A 26027-nucleotide genomic window follows, 5' to 3' on the forward strand; every position below is an offset into this window, starting at 1 on the left:
TTCTTTATGGTCCAGCTCTCACTTCCATACATCACTATTGGGAAAACCATAGCTTTAACTATACGGACCTTTGTTGGCAAGGTGATTAACCCTCTCCCACACCCCTGTCCTCTATTTTGCCTGACCTGTCCTGTATTTTGCCCAACCAAAGGCGGCAACCCTACTTAAAGCACGGGAATTAAGCAGCAAAACGTACTTTATCACCTCCAGGCTAGGGCAGAACCAGCGAGCGCGCGCGCATCCCTCCACCACCGCGCGCCCCACCTTCCTTCCCCGCCGCCACCGCGTCCCTTCCCCGGCTTGTTTGGGCCTCCTCTGCCCCTGGGAGGAATTTCCAGCCTCGGGCAGCAGCTCCGGATTACGCATCCCTTCTCCCCGCCTTCCTCTCCCCCTCCGCCAGCAGCGCAGGCCCCTTTCCCAGCCGCCTCCTGCCCGCCCCTTTCGCCCCAACTCCTCGGGCGACGCCTGCAATTTCTCCTCTTCTCCTTTGCCCTCTGCCATGGCTCTCCGCTCGCGCCCTCCTTCCTCCTCCTTCTCCTCCTCGGTCCCCTTCCTCCTCCTCCTCCTCCTCTCCATCCTCCTCTTCCTCTCCTCGCCCTCCTCCGGCCACCTGGCGCCTTACGACGCGCTCTACGCCGACGGGGTGCGCGCCTACTTCGCCCAGGACTGGCCCCGGGCGGCCGAGCTGCTGCAGCGCTGCCTGCACAGCTACTCCGGGCTGCAGGGCGCGCGCCGGGAGTGCCAGGGCGCGTGCCAGGGGCAGGCCGGCTTCTCGACGGGGCGCCCGCCCTCGCGGCCCTGGGAGACGGGCTTCTTCGAGCGGGTGCTGCAGCGGGCCGAGTGCCTGGAGGAGTGCCTGGGGCGCCGGCTGGGCGGGCAGCCCTCCCTCCACCGGGCCAGCGCGCAGATCCGGCAGGACTTCGAGGAGAGGGAGCCCTACAACTACCTGCAGATCGCCTTCTTCAAGGTGAGGGGCAGGACGGGGCCAGGAGGCGCCCGCAGCTGCTGATGTGGCTGCCTCGCCTGCCCGCCCGCCTTGGCAAACTTTATTTCTCACTTTCCCAAACTTGGGCTTTCCAGCTGTTTTGGGACTACAACTCCCATCATCCCTAGCTAGCGGGATCAGTGGTCTGGGATGATGGGAATTTATAGAATTGTAGAGTTGCAATGCAGGAATCTCAGCTAAAGCATCCATGGCAGATGGCCAGCCAAGCTCTGCTTGCAAACCTCCAAGGAAGGAGTCTGCAACCACCGAGGGAGACCATTCCACTATTGAACTATCACTGGCAGAATGTTTTCCTGCTGTTTAGTCAGAATCTCCTTTATTGTATCATACTTTGTGGTCTTTACATTAAGAGCAACCATGTGTCGTCGTCTTCTATGGGCAGAAAAATGCCTAGTGCAGTCAAGAAAGATTCAGGCTGTGCAGAGTTACTCAGCAAAAAAATAAAAATGTGCAGATGGCCAAAAGCAATTTAAACTGACAGGTCCTTGGCACTCAGTTCAGAAGTCCTTGTTTATCCATTTTTTTCTGCTGCTACGTCTACTGCCTTCCAATTCCATGCCTGGGCTGCCTTAGAGCAGTGTTAGCTGCTACACACAAGCATTTCTAAAATGGGGTTGTGGGCACAGAACTCAGGATTCCCCCTCCCCTTGCAACATACTTTAGAATCACAGAATCACAGTGCATCCTCCTGCAATGCAGAAACCTTTTGCCCAATATGGTGCTCGAACCTGCGACCCTGAGATGAAGAGTCTTTGTTGTTGTTGTTTAGTCGTGTCCGCCTCTTCGTGACCCCCTGGACCAGAGCATGCCAGGCACTCCTGTCTTCCACTGCCGCCCGCAGTTAGGTCAAACTCATATTGGTAGCTTTGAGAACACTGTCCCACCATCTCGTCCTCTGTTGTCCCCTTCTCCTTGTGCCCTCCATCTTTCCCAACATCAGGGTCTTTCCCAGGGAGTCTTCTCTTCTCATGAGGTGGCCAAAGTACTGGAGCCTCAGATTCAGGATCTGTCCTTCCAGTGAGCACTCAGGGCTGATTTCCTTCAGAATGGATGGGTTTGATCTTCTTGCAGTCCATGGGACTCTCAAGAGTCTCTTCCAGCACCAGAATTCAAAAGCATCAATTCTTCGGCGATCAGCCTTCTTTGTGGTCCAGCTCTCACTTCCATACATCACTACTGGGGAAACCATGGCTTTAACTATATGGACCTTTCTTATGCTGTACCAAGTGAGTGGTGACGGATGCCTCGTGCCTCCAGGGCAGGCCCTGCCATCAGCCACAGCGAGGTGATTTCCCTTGGGAAATGGATGCTTTCTTCTCTTCCGCTGGCAGAGCCTGGTGTGCCAAACAGCCCTCCCTTCGCTGCCTCAACTCGCCTTCTTCCCTCAGGTATGATGGTGGAGGATGCTGCGAAATCACTAGCATGAGAATGATGCTGCTGACTCTGTAGGGTTCTGCATATGGACTGGGCTGCATAGGCACCTCCAGCAACAAAATGCCTTGGGCTGGTGATGCTTGTATCCGTGCCAGATTTTTTTTCTTTTTCTTTAAAAAGAACTTTTATTGATAAATGCAATACATACAAACACAAACCAGAACACTAAACAAGCTCATTATACATAGATACATACACCTCTCAACTTAGATTACAAAAAAGAAAACAAACATACAAACTAAACATACAGACATAAATTTTGACTTTCCTCCACCTTCTTTTGTTTCTTTTCTTCTTTTCACTCTGTTATCAATATTATTTTTGACTATCTTGTCTTAGACCCATTTCTTCTTAATTTTTTACTCTATAAGTTTCATTCATTGCATATTGATATATTAATACCAGAACAATGTTTTTTTGATGTATTCCTTCATGCAAGTCCACTCCTCTATCAGTTTCTGGTCTGATTTGCCTCTTACCACTGCTGTAAGTCTTGCTGAGTCTATATATTCACAAAATCTTATTTGCCATTCACTTATTGGGGGATTTAGGGTATTGTGGACAGTTGCTCCGCACAGGGCGATGAGCCAAGAGGGCACAACATTGAGAAGATTCATTTGGGGCACCAAATGTTGGCCTCGCTCAGGGAGCCATGGAACCAAAGTCTGCCCCTGCGCATATTTCCCCCTCACAGACTGCAATCATTTGTAATCTGAAATAGGCCTTTGTCCAAATCTTGAAGTTGTTGTGTACAGAGGTTGACAAGAACTTTAAAACAGGGGAAATGGTGTTCTGTCAGGAACGATTATGAGAGGGGGAAGTAGTCATGGACACACATATCCTGTGTTGCAGAGGGCAAGTGTTTATTTGACAGGGCTACCAATAATAATAATAATAATAATAATAATAATAATAATAATAAATTTATTATGTATACCTCAACCCATAAAGCTGGGTTTTCCCAGCCACTCTGGGCGGTTCCCAACAGCATATTAAAAACACAATAAAACATCAAACATTAAAAACTTAACTAAACAGGGATGCCTTCAGATGTCTTCTAAAAATCAGATAGTTGTTTGTTTCCTTGACATCTGATGGGAGGGCGTTCCACAGTGTGGGCGCCACTACCGAGAAGGCCCTCTGCCTGGTTTCCTGCAACCTCACATCTGACAGTGAGGGAACCGCCAGAAGGCCCTTAGCGCTAGACCTCAGTGAATGATGGGGGTGGAAACGCTCCTTCAGGTACCTACATTTCCATAGTCTGCATGCTGGGTAGCTTTGTTTTTAAAGCAAAAAATCCTTTTTGCTTTTAACAAACAAAAGCTGTTCGATAGTGGAATGGGCTCCCTCAAGAGGTTGGGGACTCTCCTTCACTGGAGGTTTTTAAAGCAGCGTTTGGATGTCCATCTGTTGGGGAAGCTTTAGCTGAGGTTCCTAAATTGCAGGGGTTGGGCTAGATGACCCTCAGGGATCCCTTCCAACTCTACAATTCTATGACATCTCTTTTGACATCTGATAATACTTGTTGTGGTGGTGGTTTAGTCGTTCGTGACCCCCTGGACCAGAGCACGCCAGGCACTTCTGTCCTCCACTGCCTCCCACAGTTTGGTCAAACTCATGCTGGTAGCTTCGAGAACACCATCCAACCATCTCATTCTCTGTCGTCCCCTTCTCCTTGTGGCCTCCATCTTTCCCAACATCAGGGTCTTTTCCAGGGAGTCTTCTCTTCTCATGAGGTGGCCAAAGTCTTGGAGCCTCAGCTTCAGGATCTGTCCTTCCAGTGAGAACTCGGGGCTGATTTCCTTCAGAATGGAGAGGTTTGATCTTCTTGCAGTCCATGGGACTCTCAAGAGTCTCCTCCAGCACCAGAATTCAAAAGCATCCATTCTTCGGAGATCAACCTTCTTTATGGTCCAGCTCTCACTTCCATACACCACTACTGGGAAAACCAGAGCTTTAACTATAGGGACCTTTGTTGGCAAGGTGATGTCTCTGCTTTTTAAGATGCTGTCTAGGTTTGTCATTGCTTTTCTCCCAAGAAGTAGGCGTCTTTTAATTTCATGATAATACTGTGAGGTATAAAAAAACTGTAACAAATGTTTTTAACTTGCACTGCTTTGCGTGTGTGTTTGTGTGCATGCTATTAAATCTAAGAGCGGGCTTGTCCATGCTCTCTGCCACTTCAGTCTGAGAATGGTGCCCTCGTGGCCCTCATTTTACTTCTAAATGGTACTGTTTTGTTCCTGCAGCTAAAGAAACTTGATGAAGCTGTTTCCTCAGCTCACACGTTCTTCGTGGCCAATCCACAGCACCTACAAATGCGCGAGGACATGGAGAAATACCGGCGCATGGCGGGGGTGAAAGCGGAAAGCTTTCGGGATCTTGAGGCCATGCCACACTGGGTGAGACACTTCTGGGAAACTGGATGTTGCTTGGCAGATTAAGAAGGGCTGCTTTGTGAAGCCTACTGGGGCTCTGTGGGTGGTAAAGGATTCACAGAATCGTAGTGTTGGAAGGGACCGCCAGGGTTATCTAGCCCAATCCCCTTGCAATGCAGGAATCTCAACCAGATCTTGAATTCAAAAATAATTTTTATTAACAGGCCAATCACATCACATTATCCATATCACATTAGTTCCAAATTATACAGCCAAATTTTAAATTTTGTTGGGGTTACCCATACATAAAGCTCAGCTCGAGTCCAAAACAGGCATCACTTATCTTACTGCTTTAATTAGGAATCTCAACCAGATCTTATGTGACATATGGCCATCCAACCTCTGCTTAAAAACCTCCCAAGCATTGAAGGTGGGGGTGCTACCTGTGGCTCCAAAGGGGATGGTAAGCTGAAAATGGCACCGAAGGATGTCATTGAATTCTTGTCAATATGGATCCAGATTCCAATGTATAGTAAAGGTAACGGTAAAGGGACCGCTGACCATTAGGTCCAGTCGTGACCGACTCTGGGGTTGCGGCACTCATCTCGCTTTATTGGCCGAGGGAGCCGGTGTACAGCTTCCGGGTCATGTGGCCAGCATGACTAAGCCGCTTCTGGTGAACTAGAGCTGTACACGGAAATGCCGTTTACCTTCCCACCACAGTGGTACCTATTTATCTACTTGCACTGGTGTGCTTTTGAACTGCTAGGTTGGCAGAAGCAGGGACCGAGCAACGGGAGCTCACCCCGTCACAGGGATTCAAACCGCCAACCTTCTGATCGGCAAGTCCTAGGCTCTGTGGTTTAACCCGCAGCGCCACCCGTGTCCCTTAATGTATAGTTAGCAGAGTAAAAACTGAAACACGTTGCAGGATTCCCAAAAATTAAACCAGAGGCAATAAATATTTCATCCAGCAGAGCTTTACTGCTACGGAAGGCAAATAAGCATAATGGTCCAATACAGTGGTACCTCTGGATGCGAAACGGATCTGTTCTGGAGCCCCATTTGCATCCTGAGTAGAATTGAAGACATGTCTGTGTGTGCGTGGTTCGCAATTTGCCGCTTCCGCTCATGCGCGTGACGTCATTTTGACCGTCTGCGCATGGGCGAGCGGCGAAACCCGGAAGTAATGCGCTCCGTTACTTCCGGGTTGCCGCAGAACGCAACTTGAAAATGCTCAACCTGAAGCACATTTAACCCAAGGTATGACTGTACATTCAGGATTGGCACTGTCCATAAGAAATCCAGCTGCAGCAGACTTTAACTTAAACTTACAATAACTTATAATAAGTCTAAACCATAACATTATATGCAGAACACCACACCAGAAGGAAGAGAGATAGAAAGAGAAAGTGAAACCTAGGCTCTCCTGGCCTATTATAGTCAGCATGACCTTGACAGAAGAGATAACAGAACCAGTTTAGGCCAGCTGTACTCAGCTTCTCTGAAAGTATAACCCAAACATCATGAACCTTCTGCTTGTTTCCAGAACCCTCTTGAATTAAGTAGAATAGGAAAGATCTCTACACATCAGATCAATACTTTCTGCACTAAGAAATGCAAACTGACAAGGGAAGGGTTAAAGACCCATTAGCAGTGGCGTAGCATGGGGGGTGCAGGGGGGGCCGGCCGCACCGGGCGCAACATCTGGGGGTTAGGGTTAGGGGGCGCAAATCCACGGGTTAGGGAGCGCAAATTACTTGCCTTGCCCCGGGTGCTGACAACCCACGCTACGCCACTGCCCATTAGACAACTCTTACCATTCCTACATGCTGCTTTTAGGACTTAAAAGATACATCTAGCCATAAACTCCCATACCTCATGTGGTTTGGCCCTGAGAGCTTAGCCTCTGGTTGCAAAGGCCTGCTACCACAGCCCCCCATCACTATCCCATGAGAGAGTCCCAACCTGGGCTGTCCTGGGGGACTGATGGGTTTGTGACCTGCAGGTGGCCTACGAAGCTGGAATTCAACATTACAAGGCGGATGACTACCAGCAGGCAGTGACAAAGCTGGAGGAATCGCTCAGAGAAGGGCTGCTGGCGCTGGAGGACTGCAGGGCCCTTTGCGAAGGGCCTCAGGAGGATGAGGAAAAGGAGGAGGAGACGCAACTTGGCCTCTACGAAGCCATTGCAGGTAGTAGCAGCAAAAGTCTGAGGGAGCGCTGAACGTTAAGAGCTGGAGAGAGCTTGTGGTTTGAGGCAGCCTTCCTCTTGAAGCAAGCACACATGCTTACTCCTCTGTAGACTCTAATAATAATAATAATAATAATAATAATAATAATAATAATAATAATAATAAATATTTATTCCCCACCCATCCATCTGACATGTTCTCCAGATGCTTAACGAATATCAAATGCTTGCCTAACAGTCACAAAAAATGGGTGAGGGTTTAAATAGATGTGGTGGGGAGAGCCATTAATGACATTTTCTGTGTTATTTTAAGAGCAGTTAGAGGAGTATTTGGGTTGGGATCTGGCAACAGAAAGAGAAGGTTTATCCATTTCCCAGCCATGTTTTCCCAATTGAAATGTCCTCCCCACCTCAAGTGTCTGTTTCACCTCATGGGAGAAAAGGGGCTGGTGTGTTTTCATTTCGGTTGCTTTCCTGCACTGTGGTGAAACAAAAAAAGGTTGGGGAATTTTGAATATTGGCAGTATTCCTCCCCCCCATAGCTCATGACTTCTGGGGGCATTAGCTTGAGAGAAAATGTATTCCCTAGGTATAAGAAACATCCCATAGCCCTTAAAGAAGCACCTTCTGCTTTTCAAGTGCTGCTCTTCAAATAATAATAATAATAATAATAATAATAATAATTTATTTGTACCCCGCCCATCTGGCTGGGTTTCCCCAGCCACTCTGGGTGGCTTCCAACAAAGATTAAAAATACATTAAAATGTCACACATTAAAAACTTCCCTGAACAGGGAAAAGAGGGAGGGGTTCCCGCAAAAGGCAGGTCAGGTCATTTTGGAGAGTTAGCCATCTGGTTTCCAGGATACAGGCCTTGAAATCCGACACACAGGTCAAGGCCGTGGGTTTCTTTAGGGTATTGTAACCCTCCTGGCAAACAGAAGGGGAAGAAATGGAGGCAGTGAGAGGTTGTACTTTCTTGGGTTCCATGATCACTGCAAATGGTGACAGCAGCCACGAAATTAAAAGACGCCTGCTTCTTGGGAGAAAAGCAATGACAAACCTAGACAGCATCTTAAAAAGCAGAGACATCACCTTGCCCACAAAGGTCCGTATAGTTAAAGCTCTGGTTTTCCCAGTAGTGATGTATGGAAGTGAGAGCTGGACCATAAAGAAGGCTGATCGCCGAAGAATTGACAGTCCAGCTGTTACTCTGGGGATATCTATTCTCTATTTCTATTTCTCATTCTCTTTCTGCCTTCTTCCAGCTCACTACATCCAGGTCCTAAAGTGCAGGCAGAAGTGTGTCCTTGACATTGCCAGCAAGCCCGGGAGGGTGTCTTCCACAGAAGACTTCATCCCGTCTCATTTTGATTTGCTGCAGTTTGCCTATGAAAGAAGTAAGCCGGGGATGCTGTGCTGAGTGGGGACGTGCCCAGGACAAGAGTGGGGTGGAGCATGGATGGAATGGTAGTCGGAGCTGTAGTAACTTGAGTCCATCTTCTCGTTCTCAGCTGGGAATTGGGCCCTCGCCGCTGAATGTGCAGCCACCTATTTGCAGTTCTATCCATCAGATGGGGCGTTGCTGGAGAAACTGAAGCAATACCAAGCAGAGCTGGGAGATGTGCCCATTGCAGCCAGAGAGGTACCAGTAAACATTTCTTCCATCTGGAAGCAAGCACCACGTCAATGAGAACAAAATATTTTGCGCGTTGGGCATAATCCAGAGAGAGTTAAGGATTCCCAACTCTCTCAAGAAAATCACTCAAGTGACCTTAAGGCACATGGATAGATAGCTGTGCAGATTTACGGTCAGAGTTTGTTGTTGTTGTTTTTAAGCAAAAAAGCGGGAGCCATTTTGTAGTAATGTTTTTTTAATGCCTGGTTTTAATATCTTTATTTCTTTCACAGAATATCCGCCACTATGTGGAGAGGTCTCTTATGGAGAAGAAACTCATTTACTATGCAGTGGAGCACCTTGGGGAAACTTTTAATGACCCTGTAAGTAGCTGCCGTCCGCTTATTTATCTATGGATGTGTACTGGACAAATTAATATATGGGAGGGGACCATGCCCCCCCCACTTCCTGCCTTGGTGCCTGAAATAAGTGATGAGCAGGAAGCAAGGTATGGATATAAAAGATACTTCAGGATGGCTGCTTCCAGTTGAGCACAGTGAGTTCCCAAAGCCAGGAGGGCAAGGACTGTTTAAATAAAGGAATCAACTGCTTACCTCCCTGACACAAAGTACACCTTTGGTGGGTTCTCACTTGATGTGCCTCCAAAAAGATCCCTGTGGTTCGGTGATTTTCAAAGAATGTGGTGCGCCACACTGGTTTAGCCCGAAGGATGGCAAGTGTAGCCAGAATATTCAAGGACAATCAAATAAACATTGAAACATTAGTGTAGTGTAATATAATAATAATAATAATAATAATAATAATAATAATAATAATAATAATAATTCATTATTTATACCCCGCCCATCTGGCTGGGTTTCCCCAGCCACTCTGGGTGGCTTCCAACCGAATATTAAAAACAATACAGTGTCAGACATTAAAAGCTTCCCTAAACAGGGCTGCCTTCAGATGTCTTCTAAAAGTCTGGTAGTTATTATTCTCTTTGACACCTGGTGGGAGGGCGTTCCACAGGGTGGGTGCCACTACCGAGAAGGCCCTCTGCCTGGTTCCCTGTAACCTCACCTCGCAGCGAGGGAACCGCCAGAAGGCCCTCAGAGCTGAACCTCAGTGTCTGGGCTGGACGATGGGGGTGGAGACGCTCCTTCAGGTATACAGGACCGAGGCCTGTATAGTATAGTATAGTATAGTATAGTATAGTATAGTATAGTATAGTATAGTACAGTACAGTACAGTACAGCCTAGCATAGTAATTGTTTTGCATATACAAACAGAAACAGTATCCTTGCCTCTGTTCAAGAGCATTGGCTATACTACTGTTCTCCACGATATATTGTTGCAAACAGGGATTTTCAACACTGACAGATCTGACACATCAGAAAAGAGAAAGGCTTCCTTGCACTGATGAGGAGATGAGAGTTTCTTTGTTTCAAAGTAGACATCATATACCGTATTTTTTGCTCTATAAGACGCACATTTTCCCCTCCAAAAATTAAGGGGAAATGTGTGTGCGTCTTATGGAGCGAATGCAGGCTCCTTGGCTTCAGCGATAGCAATGCGAAGCCTCCGAAGCGCAGTGGGAGTGCTCCCGCCGTGCTCCGGAGGCTTTGGGTTGCCTTCACTGAAGCCTGGAGGGTGAAAGGGGTCGGTACGCACTGACCCCTCTCACTCTCCAGGCTTCAAAGATAGCCGCCTGAAGCCTCCGGAGCGCAGCAGGAGTTCCCGCTGCGCACTGGAGGCTTCGGGTTCCTTTCGCTGAAGGGTAGGTGCCCCTTCAGCTAAGGCGCAATGCCCTTTCGGCCAAGCGGGAGGAGAAATGGAAGGGGCTCTGTTTCTCCTGCTGCTTCACTGAAGGAGCGCTGCGCAGAGAGGGGGAGAATTTTTTTCCTTGTTCTACCCCTCTAAAACAAGGTGCGTCCTATGGTCGGGTGCGTCCTATAGAGCGAAAAATACGGTAAATGAAATTACCTGACCAAAGCAAGCTCACACCTCTCATTGAGTTGGTATACACACTTAAGGTACATATGTAAGATGCTCGTTCCTAATTACATTTTGGGAATGATTCAGGTTCTTATGTAGCTGCATTGCTTTATACTTTCTGAATGCCCCATGATTACATTATAAAGTAGTTGTATTCTGTGTTATAAATCGAGCACCTCTCTGGGCTCCAGTGTATTTCTTATCAATGAAAAATTGGTGTAGTGCTGGTAAATTTTTATTCCGAAAGTGTGGCCCAGAGAAGAAAGCTTGGGAGCTGTAGCATGAACTAGCTGGGAGGCAGAGCATGTGTGCACATACCATGGTGAGGGAGCAGGAACTTTATACTGCAATATGTAGAAGGAGGTGAGGGTTCTGCCACAGCATGGAAAAAACCTTGTGTAACATGAGTTCGTGCCTTTATTTCTTTAGGATTCGTGGACTCCAGAGGAATTGATTCCTGAAAGCATGAAGGAAAAACACAAGTAAGCACCAGAAGGTAGAGAGGCTGGGCTGAGGGGGAGCAATATTAAGTTGTAGCCTTTGCTTTTTTGCCAAACTTTTTAATAGGGGAGAGTCTCATGTCCTCCATTTCTGCAATTGATGGCCTTTTTTGTGTTTGTTTGTTAATCCAAGAGAAGATCAAGAGAAGCAAAGGCTGAAAGCCCCAGATATGGGACAGCAGGAGCCAAGAGGTGAGTACCAGAAAACGAGCTGACACGCAGGGAGGAAAGGCTGAATAGGCAACAAGACTCGGTCATCCCCACTGACTCCCTGTGGTGGCTTGAGGGGAGTTGGGCATTGGTGAGTGAGATGAGCCTGAGGCTTCCACTGAACCTGGAGCTAAAGAGAAGAAGGGACCAACTCTGCCCCTTCTCCAGCTCCTAAGTTCAACTGAAGCCTGGGATTTGTTTTGGCTCTGTGCTTTCTAGGCAGAGGTAAGGGAACATAGAAAGTTGTCCCCTCTCTCTGCAAACTAGAGGGGAGATGTAGGTGCATGGCTTGAAGCAAGCCTCTCCCCGCAGTCCTGTTCCAAATTGTTGGAGGTGGGGCCTTGTTTTCTCTCTTCCTCTTCCCCTGCAGGCTCCAAGTTTAGAGCTTCAGAAGGGGAGGGGGTCCTGGCAAAATGAAAGTTTGGGTTTGCTTATTTGTTGTTGTTGTTTAGTCGTGTCCGACTCTTCGTGGCCCCCTGGACCAGAGGACGCCAGGCCCTCCTGTCATTCACTGCCTCCCAGTTTGGTCAAACTCATGCTGGTAGCTTCGAGAACACTGTCCAGCCATCTCGTCCTCTGTCGTCCCCTTCTCCTTGGACCCTCCGTCTTTCCCAACATCAGGGTCTTTTCCGAGGAGTCTTCTCTTCTCATGAGGTGGCCAAAGTATTGGAGCCTCAGCTTCAGGATCTGTCCTTCCAGTGAGCACTCAGGGCTGATTTCCTTCAGAATGGAGAGGTTTGATCTTCTTGCAGTCCATGGGACTCTCAAGAGTCTCCTCCAGCACCAGAATTCAAAAGCATCCATTCTTCGGTGATCAGCCTTCTTTATGGTCCAGCTCTCACTTCCATACATCACTACTGGGAAAATATAACGGTAGCCCCCCCCCCCAAATGCTGACACTCCTGTTCAAGTTTTAGACTGAGCCTTGTGGCCTTTGGAAGAGCACTGAAGAATTTTGAACAACCCACTGATTTTATCTTAATTAGGCATTTCTGCTCCCAGTGAAAAACAACTGACTTTGAAGCCGTGCTTGCAGCACAGGGTGGGGTATTTTTTATCGCTTGAATTAAGTTGGTTCTGAATTCAATTGGCTTTGGTGAATTAGGTGAAGCTTTACTTTTTATTTTAAAATATATTTATTAAAGTTTTTAAAGTATAACAGTAAAAATGAAAAGTAAAAAGAAACATACAAAGTAAAAACAGTTTAAAAACACATTGATTTTCGATAACATATCTTCCTTACACTTATTTCCCCGGACCTCCTCGTACCTCCCTTTTTTGTATTCCACTTCAGTTTGTTAGTTCAGCAAATCCTTACCATTAAGCTTTTACCCTTTTATAAACCTTTTTTCCTATCTCTTAAAGCATTACAGCTGGAAACCACTTAGTTTCTATACTTTACTTTTTATTTTAAAGGATTTACCCTGGATTTGAAATACCATTTTTTTTTTCTCGTGATCCTTTCTTTTATAAATATGTAAATTGTGCAAAGGATAGCTCAGCTGGTAAAGTGTGAGATTCTTAATCTCTAGGTCATGGGTTTGGGCCCCATGTTGGGCAAAAAGATTCCTGAATTGCAGCAGATTGGACTAGAGGACCCTTGTGATCCATAATAATAATAATAATAATAATAATACCTTTATTGTCAATGTACAATCTGTGTACAATGAAATTAACTGAGCCTCCCTCCCTCCCCCCCCAAACACTCAGTCTCATTGCATTCTGTGTGCTTGTGGCACAACACACCAACCCCCAAAGTCAGTTGCACTATATTATTTTCCGTTCAGCAGCCTAACAGCCCACGGATAGAAACAGATTCCAAACTCTATGATTCTGTGAAATGACAGGTACCCAGTGCTGAAGCTTCCAAACTCATGCTAAATCAGATCGACTTGGAGGTTGCTTAAGAGGCAATATGCTGAGAAATCGGAAAGTACTAGGGAATTAGGCGCTTATTCACTATATTTAAGAGCAGCCCTGCTGGATCAAGCCAATTCATCATCATCATCATCACTTTTAATTTGTATACCGTCTTTCTATCTTACAATACCCAAGGCGGTTTACAAGCTGAAGAAACAAAGAATGTATACCGTATAACAATCTAATGCAATACAAAAATATGATAATAAAACATAACTTTAAAATACGCAACCTACATCAAATAAGTAACATTCAACATTCCTTAGAATAGTAGGGAATAATATTAAATATCAGCATATAAAAATAAACTGAAATCCACTCTTAAAAATTACAATAAATAATTTCTAAACTACAATCAATAAAACAACGGCAAGCTACGGTGCATAAAATAATACAATACAAATGGAGAAGCAGAGACTGGATGGTGGGGCAAGGCAGGAGGTGGAAGGAGGCTTTGCCTGATGAAGTCTCTCCCAGTTGTCATATAGTCCTGCATTCTGTCCCCACAGTTGCCAGCAAGATGCCTCTGGGAAGCAGGAAGAGCCCTCTCCCACTCATGATTTCGGCGTTTGGTATTCAGAGGCATACTGCATCTGATTACAGAGGCCGTGTAACCATCACGGAGCATAAAGCCATTGACAGCCTCATCCTCCATGCAGACTTGTGTTGGGCCCATAGCTGCTTTTGCAGAGCCAGGCAGCACCCTTGTGGTGGCAGTGTTTGCTCATGCACAGGCCTTGCAGCGGCAAGGTTGCCTTATGCACGTGTGTTGTACCCATGCCAAAGCGCATCACCTCCCAGAGGGAGCGTGTTGCCCCCTTTCTGCGCAATGCAGGGGCATGCGCTTGTCTGTTTTGATGCTGTTCCTTTGGCCATCTGCACAGCAGATGGGAGTGAAAGTGAGGCCAGCGGTGGCTGCCCTGCCTGCATGACCCAGGGAATGGTGTTGCCAGAGATGAGCATTCGAACACCATGTTTATGCCTCCTTTTTGGACAACAGCTCCTCTACTTCCAGCTGGGACCGAAACTGTTGACTCGGGATGGGAGACGTGTCTGGCTGGTGGATTGTACCATACATGTTCATAGGTAGCCCTTGACTTTATCAGTGAAGATGGTAGAGATTTGTCAACGTATTTGGTTTTTACGCCAAAGGTTATGGCAAATTAACAAGGTGGAAATAAGCAATAGCTGGATTGCAAATCACACACTGTTTGCTAGTGTACTAAACGTGACTAAGGATCTATCTGGATGACAAATTCTGAATGTCTTTGAGCCTCCTAGTGGTCTTGCTCAGTGGTTTTACATAATTTTATACTTTTTTTTTACTTTAACCATTTCCAAATATTAAAATAAAAGGTTCTTTCAAACCTTCGGACCTCCTTCCGTCCCTCCATGGGTTCCATATTCAAAGAAAAATATTTTGCGTCTTTTACCATTATCTATCTGTTACATATCCATAATTACCAAAGTTCATTTCACATTACAAGTGTCAGTGTATCCCTGCCAATGATTTTAACTGTTTACAGTGGTCTTTTAAATATATTAAAAAATTATTCCATATAACCATATTATTCCATATATTCTCCCTACATGTTTGGGAAGCAACACATAAATGACTAGGGCCTGTAAGGAGATCAGTTTCCTCCCTGTTTATTTACATCCCTTGGGCACAGCGGAAGGATAGCATTGCCTCACGTGTGCATTCCTATACCGCCTTGCTCATCTCCTTTCCCCAGAACCACTTGCTTTCGAGGGCATCACCATCACCATGGACTCCCAGCAGCTCAATGGCTCCCAGAGAGTTGTCTTGGACAGAGTCCTGACTGAATCTGAATGCAAAGACATCCTTCGCCTGGCCAAGGTAAGGAGAGGTGCCAGCCCCTGTTCTGCATCACCCCCCGCCAGCAGCAGGAGAGGGAGCCAAAAGCAGCCCTGCGTCCCTCACATAGATTCTATATGTTTCAGGCAGCGGGAGGAACAGAAGGCGGCTATCGCGGCAGGCGTTCGCCGCACACGCCCCATGAGAAATTTGAAGGATTAACAGTGTTAAAGGCTCTGCAGGTAAATGCCTATATTATTATTTTCAATTGAATTTATATGCTGCCCTATACCCGGAGGTCTGAATGTGGTTCACAGAAAAGATCACAATATATAAAACAAAAATAAAAACAATAGCCCAATAACACACACACCCCAAACAAGAGCCACATTTTAAAAGGGAGTAGGACATGGGTAGGCAAACTAAGGCCCAGGGGCCGGATCCGGCCCAATCGCCCACGGATGTTCCGGGAATCAGCCCATTTTTACGTGAGTAGAATGTGTCCTTTTATTTAAAATGCATCTCTGGGTTATTTGTGGGTCATAGGAATTGGTTCACTTTTTTCCCTTCAAAATATCGTCCGGCCCCCCACAAGGTCTGAGGGACAGTGGACCGGCCCCCTGCTGAAAAAGTTTGCTGACCCTTGGTGTAGGATCTCAAGCAGGGCAACCAAAGGCCTGATTAAAAGGGAACCTTTTTGCCTGGCGCCTAAAGGTATAAAATGAAGGCACCAGGCAAACTTCCCTAGGGAGAGAAGAGGCGGCCTGTTTTCGTGTTGCCACCCTCTCGATCTTGAGTTATTGTGGTCCTGAGCCAGTTAAGGCTTTATAGGTCAAATCCAGCATTTTGAATTGGGCCCAGAAACTACTTAGTAGCCAGTGCAGTCGAACCAGGATTGGTGTAATATGCTCAGACCGTCTTGCTCCGGTGAGCAACCTGGCCACTGAATTCTGCGCTAGCTGAAGTTTCCGAAGCATCTTCAGAGGCAGCCCTACGTATAACACATTGCAGTAATCTAACCTTGAAGTTACCAGAGCGTAAAGGTAAAGGGACCCCTGACCGTTAGGTCCAGTCGTGACCGACTCTGGGGTTGCGGCGCTCATCTCTCTTTATTGGCTGAGGGAGCCGGCGTACAGCTTCCGGGTCATGTGGCCAGCAGGACTAAGCCGCTTCTGGCGAACCAGAGCAGTGCATGGAAATGCCGTTTACTTTCCCGCCAGAGTGGTACCTATTTATCTACTTGCACTTTGACGTGCTTTCAAACTGCTAGGTTGGCAGGAGCAGGGACCGAGCAACAGGAGCTCATCCCGTCGCGGGGATTCGAACTGCCGACCTTCTGATGGGCAAGCCTTAGGCTCTGTGGTTTAACCCACAGTGCCACCCGCGTCCCAGAGCATAGACAACAGTAGTTAGGCAATCCCTCTTGAGATAGGGGCGTAACTGGGCCACCTGCTGCAGCTGATGGAAGGCAAGCTCCTATTTCTAGGTGTAGGTTTTTTCTTTGCATCTTCTCTGAAGTTAGAGAGAAACCAGAGGTGTGAGAACTTTAAGCCAGAGTACACTGTCAAGTACATTTTTAATTGGAGTTGAACAGTATGTTGCCTGCTGTGTGTTTATCTACATGCATGCGTAAAGACACACTCATGCATGTACAAACACACTTGCCTCCTCCTGTGGTTGGAAATGACTGTGAAACATTACCGCTGCTTCTTCTAGGGCAGGCATGTCCAAAGTCTGTTTCAGGGGCCTAATCTGGCCTGCTGGTTGATTTAATCCTGCCCCCGTGGCAGTATATGTCCTCAACAACTTTGGTCAGCCCTCACACATGTTCACTTCATCAAATCCGGCCCTCTTTGAAAAAAGTTTGGGCAACCCTGTTCTAAGGTAAAAAAAAAAAAAATCAGGAGGGAGAAGTTTTCATCTGAGAAGTGGCAGGGGAGTGTTTAACCTTTTCCTTGACCCAGTGCTTCTCTGCTCTAGATAAAAACATTCCTGTTAGGATTATTTTCCCCTCCAGGGTTTCAGATGTGTACATACAAACATGTATGTGAGGCCCCATGTGAGACAAACCGCTTGGGGGTGTGCGATTTTTAGCAAAGAAGTGGTTGGCGCAGAAAGGGCTCAGCACACACAGACGGGCTTCTTCTCTCCAAACAATCTCTTCCTGAAGCTATTTGCCTTCCAAAAAAAAGGGGGGGAGCCATTGGGTTCTCTGAAACGAATTTGCATGTAATGTATAGTTTTGCCTTTATGTAGCCTTCATAGCCTGTGATGTATGCGTTTATTCATGTTCTCTGGCAAAGAGTTTCTGCAGGATTTTGAAGAATGACTTTTTTTTGTTTTTCGTTTATTCAAAAAACAAGGAATTTAGAAACATTATTTCACACAGCATCATGCCGCAGGTTTTGCCCATAAAATACTCTCCATCATAGAATTGTAGAGTCAGAAGGAACCACGAGGGTGATCTAGTCCAACTCCCTGCAACGCAGGAATCTTTTGCCCAACGTGGGGCTCAAACCCACAACCCTGAGATCAAGAGTATCAGGCTATACCAGCTGAGCTATATCCCATATACCTCTCCTCCTTCGTACCCCCCAAGAACCATCTCATTATTAGTCTTGCTGCTGCTAAGGATCATAACGTTTCAATGTGCCTGCAGATAAGATTATAAAGGTAAAAGGTAAAGGGACCCCTGACCACTAGGTCCAGTCGTGACCGACTCTGGGGTTGCGGCGCTCATCTCGCTTTATTGGCCAAGGGAGCCGGCGTCCAGCTTCCGGGTCATGTGGCTAGCATGACTAAGCCGCTTCTGGTGAACCAGAGCAGCGCACGGAAACGCCGTTTACCTTCCCGCCGGAGCGGTACCTATTTATCTACTTGCACTTTGACTTGCTTTCAAACTGCTAGGTTGGCAGGAGCAGGGACCGAGCAATGGAGCTCACCCTGTCGCGGGGATTCGAACCGCCGACCTTCTTATCAGCAAGTCCTAGGCTCTGTGGTTTAATCCACAGTGCCACCCGCATCCCTAGATAAGATTATACTTTTCTTTTAAAAAGTGCTTTCTAAATACATTCATATGGTGACATTTTCCCCGGCCCTCCCACCCATCATTCCAAAAGGAATGAGTCTCCTCCGTGGGCAACGATGTGTCTCTCATCCCGCCTTCAGTTTGGTAGGGAAACTGCTGTCCTCTAGCTTCTGACAAGTTGGCAGACCTCGTATCATGCGCTACATGCTTGTCCTATAAGTGACAAATATTTTGCCCAAGACCAGCTTGCAAAACAAAGCCTTACAGGCAGTGGCATAGCGTGGGTTGTCAGCACCCGGGGCAAGGCAAGTAATTTGGGCCCCCTAACCCGTGGATTTTAGCAGGGGGCAGAGAGCTGCGAGTGTGAGCGCCCCCCCAGATGTTGCGCCCGGTGTGGCCGGCCCCCCTGCACCCCCCACGCTACACCACTGCTTACAGGGACCATACAGGTGGGGGTGGGACCCAAATATCTAAGGGTTTTCATTGCTGGATTGTATTTAGAAACATCACCATCAGGAATGATAAATGTGAGGGTAATAGAAGCCCTGAGAAAAACACTGAGGCCATATTATGAGCATGGGTGGAGTCTTGATGAAGAGGATCCTATTGTGAAACATTTGAGAAGAGGACAAAAGGATGGAATGCAAAAGATTTGTGTAGACTGCTTGCTGAGGGAATAGAGGAGGCCTTGAAGAGAGCCAGTGTGGTGTAGTGGTTAAGAGCGGTAGTCTCCTAATCTGGTGAACCGGGTTCGATTCCCCGCTCCTCCACATGCAGCTGCTGGGTGACCTTGGGCTAGTCACACTTCTCTGAAGTCTCTCAGCCCCACTCACCTCACAGAGTGTTTGTTGTGGGGGAGGAAGGGAAAGGAGAATGTGAGCTGCTTTGAGACTCCTGAAGGGGAGTGAAAGGCGGGATATCAAATCCAAACTCTTCTTCTTCTTCTTCCAAGGATTTCTTCCCAAGGTGTTTCTTAAGGTGTGTTTCAACCTTAGGCTGATGTGATTATCTCATGCCAGTGAATATTCCCAGCATTCTTCCTTTCTCCCACCCTCGCTTGCTTGTGTTCTGTCTTTATGAGCATTTCTTTTATCAAATATCCTTTATTAGGCATAGCAAACCACACATTATCAAACAGACACCGTATACAAATTGTGCAAAATACGAGCTCAGCATAACAAGGTTTGTCCCAGCCAGATCTTTAACTCCAGAGGAAATCAATTGCATAAATAATACAATACACCACTACCACATCACCAATCAATTAAGAACCACTAAATCTCTTTATAATGGCCCAGTCTTTCTACATGGACAGCACTCAAAAATTCAGCCACTATTAGAGTAATTTGATCATTCCTGCCCGAGAGCAGGTCCTGAACGTCGGTAGCGTAGAATTGAGCCCATTGAGTTGTAAGGCCTCCAATAATTGTCTTCTGACATAAATGCCAAAATCACAAGAAAAGAAAATATGCTATGAGCATTTCTGCTTCAGGCCCCATTTCTTGAACTCCACCAGTGAGAGACCCCTTCCTCCATCTTCCTCCTCTCTGCAGTCATGGAGGGTGCCCCATTGCAACAGAGGACAAGCCTCCTGTGCTATGGAGAGTTGTGCAGATGAAGGAATTTGGGCAGGTGCAGATTGCCATGCAACACATACCTTGATGCAGGCAAGGAAAGGCAGCCAAAGGGACCAGGGAATAAACAGCCATAGCATTTCCTTCTCTCACTTCATTGATGCTTTGAAAGGTAAACAGATATTACCCTGGCAGCTCTAACAAACAAGAAAAGCTGCACCAACTTTCATTCCCTCCTCTCCCCAATTGTTACATGTGCAGAAGCCCCTCTCCTGCATTTTGATAAGGAAACTGCTGCATATTCTGGCAATTGTTGTCTGTACCCTTTTTTCTCTTTCACATGTGTGCCTGGAGCTTCACGCAAATTCAGGACACTTCCGTAACTGAGGGTTTCTGCAATGGCTTTTTGTCTTCTAGCTGGCTGAGGAGAGCACTGTGAACTGGAGGGATGCTAAGCTTCTCTTGCAAGCCAGTGAGAAATCCCGGAAAATTGTGGAATCCTATTTCACCCCTGGCAAAGACCTCTATTTTTCATTCACACATCTTGTGTGTCGCACGGCTGCTGAGGGTAAGGAACTTTGCCTCTTCTCAACGGCATAATGTTCCACACTGAACAAGAGCATTTCTACATTGTCAGTTGGAAATACGACCCAGCTGATAAATTTACTGCTTCAAAACAAACAATTAATATAAGTGATGTGAAATATACTCGGAGTCGAGTGTGGATTTCATGCTCTTTATTCAGCTCATAGTAGTGAGGAATGAAAGTTTTCCCAAAATATCTGCTTTATATACATTATTTACACAATGGGCTGCACGTGATTGGCTAATTCTGGAATTCTCCTGTAGGCCAATCAGGTTGTGGATTCACTTCCACCTGGAGCTGGACTGGGTGGCTCCTGCAGACCAATCATACTTCTGCATTTTGAATCCTATTGTTCTAGGACCAATCAGACTGCTGCCTTTTGGATCCTATTCAACTCAGTACATAACACCATGCAAACAATTCATTTGAAAGGCAGAGTAAAAGCCTTGGCTATGCTACTATCATCTAATAAGGAGTGAACATCAGCGCTGAATCTTACATTTGTGAATATTCAACATATGCCAAAGTTTCAAATTTTTCTGTTTGCAAATTCACACCAAAATTCGTAGAATTGTAGTATTGGAAGGGACACTGAGAATCATCTAGTCCAAGCCCCCTGCATGCAGGAATATGTAGCAGTCCCATGTGGGGATTGAACCTGCAACCTTGGCCTTATCAGCACCACACTCTGACCCACTGTGATTCTGCAGTTGCATGCTCCCAAATGCAAATTATCAAGAGTATGAAACATGAAATGTCATCAGCTAAACTCCCTCAAATATACCTGTCGCAATCCAGCAAGAGAATTCCACAGACATAAAGTAGTCTTGTTATATGTGACTAGTTGCCCATGAGTAGTTGGATCGTAGCCTAATTATCAATGCATCCTAACTATAAAATGCAATCTGAGGGCCTTCTGATGGTTCCCTCACTGCGAGAGGTGAGGTTACAGGGAACCAGGCAGAGGGCCTTCTCTGTAGTGGCACCTGCCCTGTGGAACACCCTCCCATCAGATGTCAAAGAAGTAAACAACTATCTGACTTTTAGAAGACATCTGAAGGCAGCCCTGTTTAGGGAAGTTTTTAATGTTTGATGTTTTATTGTGTTTTTAATATTCTGTTGGCTGGGGAAACCTAGCCGGATGGGTGGGGTATAAATAATAAATTATTATTATTATTCCATAAAAATGCTGGGATGGCAGATATCAAATATTTTATGAACATTTATTTCATTATATTTATTTATTTCATTAGACTTAATTATTTCATCCTGTCCTTCCCAACAGGATGTGTCTATTCTCCTCCAACATTTTTCCTTGCATTCTTCAACATTTTCTCCTGGTGTCAGAAACAAGGCGTTTTATGGTTTTCATTGGTGTTGTTTAGGACAGCAGGAAAGTCGTATGGACCTCAGCCACCCCGTCCATGCTGACAATTGTCTCTTGGACCCCGAGGGCAGCACATGTTGGAGGGAGCCTCCTGCCTACATATACAGAGACTACAGGTGAGGCACGGAGGGGGAAGACTGATATATATGTCTTTTAAAGAGCCACATGTACGTTCATTTATACACAATCCAGATGAAGGCGATATATTTATTAGGCCATCCAAAATGTCGCAAAATAGTGCGTAAGCTTTTGAGGACATCTTCACCAGGCTAGATCGGGGTTTCCTAAACTTGGGCCTCCAGCTGTTTTTGGACCACAACTCCCATCATCCCTAGCTAGCGGGACCAGCGGTCAGGGATGATGGGAATTGTAGTCCAAAAACAGTTGGAGACCCATGTTTGGGAAATCCCAGGCTAGATGGTAAACAAAGCAAGCAGGGGGGAGAAGAAAAAAAGATGGGTGGTGGTAAAGTTGGGACTCTGCATCTTGTGAGAGTGTTAATGGGAGGAGTTTTCAGGTGTTCAAATGAGGCTCTGAAGAACCCAAAAGCTTGCACACCCTTTTGTGCCATTTTGGTGGTTTGGCTGACATTTTAGATGGTCTAGTAAAAAGTACTGTCTTCATAATGAATTTTAAAAGGTTTCTTATGGGCCAACATGGCTGCCTTTTACATTTTGTGTTGACTCGCCGTGTGGTGTAGTGTAGTGTGGTGTAGTGGTTAAGAGCGGTAGATTCGTAATCTGGGGAACCAGGTTCGCTTCCCCGCTCCTCCACCTGCAGCTGCTGGGTGACCTTGGGCTAGTCACACTTCTCTGAAGTCTCTCACCCACTCACCTCACAGAGTGTTTGTTGTGGGGGAGGAAGGAAAAGGAGAATGTTAGCCGCTTTGAGACTCCTTAGGGTATTGATAAAGCAGGATATCAAATCCAAACTCTTTCTTCTTCTTCTTCTTCTTCTTCTTCTTCTTCTTCTTCTTCTTCTTCTTCTTCTTCTTCGCTTCGGTTTAAAACAACAGACCAGCAAACATTTCAGAAAGAGTTAAAGAACGTGCCCTGGGGTTTTGTTGACATTGCAAATGCGAGTCAAGCGTGCATGTGTAACAACCCAAATCCTCACCCGAGCGGTGCCAGTCTCTGTGGCAACGTTCATGTCCAAGCTGGCTCTTAAAGAGGAGCGAAGAACCTTGGAGCAAATCCCAGCTACCCATAATTTTGCCTGTCTCCCGTTTCTCTGCAGTGCAATCCTCTACCTGAACGATGACTTCCAGGGGGGGAACCTCTTTTTCACTGAGATGGATGCTGTGACTGTTACAGTGAGTCTGGGCCCACGGCTTGGGGTGGGGGGGTGAGGGAATGGCTGAGAAGGAAGAACAGCTGTAGCTGGGGTTCTCCCCCCTCCCTTCCAACAGAACCTGTCCTTGGCAAAACAGCAGATTCAAATTGGGCAGTCAATGGCAAATTCAGGCAAATTCCACCTTGGAACAGGCATTAACTCCTTGTCAACTGGTATGCCTAGCTCTTTTGCTAGTCGCTGCGTTCCTTTCACCTTTCTGTCCCTCTTCAGTCCCGCATGGTGCAATTCGCTCCAGAGCAGGGGGACAAAGATCCCAGCTCAACAGCTCAGAAAGTTGCCATCCAACGTGGCACCCCAAGAAGAAGGCGAGTTGGAGAAGGGGAAACGGATGGGCTCATGGCAAAGCCATCAATTCACACCAGTCTCCCTCTTTCTCTTTCTGTGTGGCAGGCCGAGGTGCGCCCTAAATGTGGAAGGCTGGTGGCCTTCAGCTCTGGCGGGGAGAACCCTCACGGCGTGTGGGCTGTTACCCGTGGGAGGCGCTGTGCCATTGCCCTCTGGTACACCCTCTTCCCAGAGCATGCGGAGCAGGTAACGCAAAGCAAAGAAGAGCTGGAGGATGTAGGGATGAGGGAGCCAATGGCCATTGTCCAAAGGCATATATACTTAAGTAAAATGGGGGCCGGGTTGGGGGTGAGATGAAGTGTTGGTGCTGACCTTTAAAGCCCTAAATGGCCTCTGTCCAGTATACCCGAAGGAGTGTCTCTACCCCCATCGTTCTGCCTGGACGCTGAGGTCCAGCTCCGAGGGCCTTCTGGTGGTTCCCTCATTGCGAGAAGCAAAGCTACAGGGAACCAGGCAGAGGGCCTTCTCGGTGGTGGCGCCCACCCTGTGGAACGCCCTCCCATCAGATGTCAAAGAGATAAACAACTACCTGACATTTAGAAGACATCTGAAGGCAGCCCTGTTCAGGGAAGTTTTTTATGTGTGACATTTTAATGTATTTTTCATCTTTGTTGGAAGCCGCCCAGAGTGGCTGGGGAAACGCAGCCAGATGGGCAGGGTACAAATAATAAATTATTGGTATTATTATTCGCTTATGCGGCGCATCCAAGCAGCAAGTGGTAGAATCTAATGCGTACACATCCTGTGGATTTCCGGAGGAGGAAATAGAACTTTCTTTCTTTGATTTGATTTATTGTATTTCTGTGCTGCTTTTCATTCAAATGAATCCCAAAGCGGCTTACAAACAAGAAATAACAACATGATAAGCCATAATAGAACATCGCAAATACAGCATAAATCATACAATTAACAAATCATCAATAAAACGATTACAATCTATAAAACAACAACTGAAAAATAAAAAAATAAACATTGCAATTACAACAAAAGTCAAATGATTAACAAATCAATATGGCATAATCTATAAAACAATATTGACAACTTAAAAAAAGCAACTTTAAAAAAGTCAAGCACTGTTAGGCTCATACACACTCTCATAATTCATAATTTTTCACTCTACAGTGGTACCTCGGGTTAAGTACTTAATTCGTTCCAGAGGTCTGTTCTTAACCTGAAACTGTTCTTAACCTGAAGCACCACTTTAGCTAATGGGGCCTCCTGCTGCTGCTGTGCCACCAGAACACGATTTCTGTTCTTATCCTGAAGCAAAGTTCTTGACCTGAAGCACTATTTCTGGGTTAATGGAGTGTGTAACCTGAAGCGTATGTAACCCGAGGTACCACTGTATTTGGTTCATTAAAATAAATATAAAATACACATAATGCATGTTATTAAGCTCGCTCAACCCTTCAGCAAGGAGGCCATCAACTTACAAAGTGCTGCTCTTCAAGACTCCTTCCGCCTTTCTAACTAGGCACACCAACTCTAGGGGGCCGAGGTGTCTTCTTCCCCCTTGATACTGGTTTGAAAGGGGCCGGGTGCATGTTGTGGAAGGCTGCGCTGGCACTGCGTGGCATCAGGAGATGCCACAGGGACTAGCGCAGCCTGGGGTAAGGTCACACCAGCCTGCACGGTGTTGAGAGATGCTGTGGGGACCAGCGCAGCCTAATGGAAGGCCGCACCAGCCTGCGTGGTGTTGAGAGATGCGCATGACGTCACACGATGTGTGGCCGGCCTCCTCAATCTTGGGGATGACCTGTCTCCTCTGTTTGCAACACATACGGTCTTCTCACTCTCTTCTTGTAGGAACGGGCCCAGGCAGAAGAGCTGATGAGGCAGAAGGAGGCAGAACAGGAGCAGTCGCATTCAGAGGAGGAGGAGCATGGAGGTGCTGAACCCAGTGGCGCAGACTCCCCCGAGCCCCCAACTCCAAAGGGAAGAGCCAGGTCCACTAGCCAAAGGACCAGGTCAAACTCAGACTCTGGGACACAGTCCACGAGGCTGCGAGCCAGAGATGAATTCTGAGCATGTTGGACATGCACAAGCCTTTCAGATTTTGTAGCAGCTCGTGGCAAGTGAATGACTTGGGAGTTTTTGCCCTGTGCCAGGCATTGTGGCAAGGCGGCTTTGGTTCTCCATGTGGCACCACCAGAAATGACATCAGAAGGTGGCTTGGACCATGCCCGCCCAAGTTAGCCGGAGAATCGTTTTGTCCCCACTGGGATGCCTGTGAACCAGGAATAAATCCTGCTACAACTCTCTCATCTCAGCTATAGCCTCTCATCTCTACACAGGAGTAATAGGACTGTTGTAATGATGACTGAGATAAAGTGCTTTGACCATTCTGAAGTGCTATATAAATGTTGAATATCATTCTTCTACCAGCCCCGTTTTTCACATAGTCATATGAAGGAATTAAAAAAACAGGAGGAGGGCACCATCAGAAATGGATGGGTCTGAGAAATTTTGTTGTGATGGAAACTTACACTTGTGGAACCAGCTAGGCCAGAGCAGGAATCTGTGGTGGGCAAGTTAAGAAATAAACGAGTGGGGAAACCTGAACAGACCTTTCCTAGTCCTGAGGAAACGAAGAGTAAAAAAGCAGAGAGAAAGAAATACTTGCACCAATTAATTTTCTGAGATATATCCTAGGAACAGCTTGTGCTGTCTGTGCCAGA

General features: G+C 46.7%; 1 protein-coding gene and 1 long non-coding RNA gene across 2 annotated transcripts in view; one reads left to right on the plus strand and one right to left on the minus strand.

Moving 5' to 3' along the window:
- LOC309522709 overlaps positions 1–26027 on the minus strand; it is a 289900-nt gene that overhangs the window by 251413 nt on the left and 12460 nt on the right. The window lies entirely within an intron of this gene.
- P3H3 (prolyl 3-hydroxylase 3) lies at positions 313–25722 on the plus strand. The gene is made up of 15 exons (XM_082206066.1): positions 313–967; positions 4690–4842; positions 6827–7013; positions 8280–8411; positions 8526–8656; positions 8923–9012; positions 11057–11109; positions 11261–11319; positions 14994–15118; positions 15223–15318; positions 20096–20246; positions 21650–21767; positions 22888–22963; positions 23395–23535; positions 25156–25722. Exons 1-15 carry the CDS (start codon positions 500–502, stop codon positions 25372–25374), a joined length of 2199 nt encoding a protein of 732 aa, XP_082062192.1. The 5' UTR covers positions 313–499; the 3' UTR covers positions 25375–25722.

This window comes from Podarcis vaucheri (assembly GCF_965113315.1).
Source record: "Podarcis vaucheri genome assembly, chromosome: 17".
Lineage (NCBI taxonomy): Eukaryota > Metazoa > Chordata > Lepidosauria > Squamata > Lacertidae > Podarcis > Podarcis vaucheri.

What these genes read in the sequence shown, in the direction of transcription:
- P3H3 (XM_082206066.1), top strand. Translation starts at nt 500, where the DNA reads ATGGCTCTCCGCTCGCGCCCTCCTTCCTCCTCCTTCTCCTCCTCGGTC. An exon ending in GGGACAGCAGGAGCCAAGAG is followed by an intron (nt 11,320 to 14,993) that starts GTGAGTACCAGA and finishes TCCTTTCCCCAG; the next exon opens with AACCACTTGCTTTCGAGGGC. An exon ending in GTGTCGCACGGCTGCTGAGG is followed by an intron (nt 20,247 to 21,649) that starts GTAAGGAACTTT and finishes GGTGTTGTTTAG; the next exon opens with GACAGCAGGAAAGTCGTATG.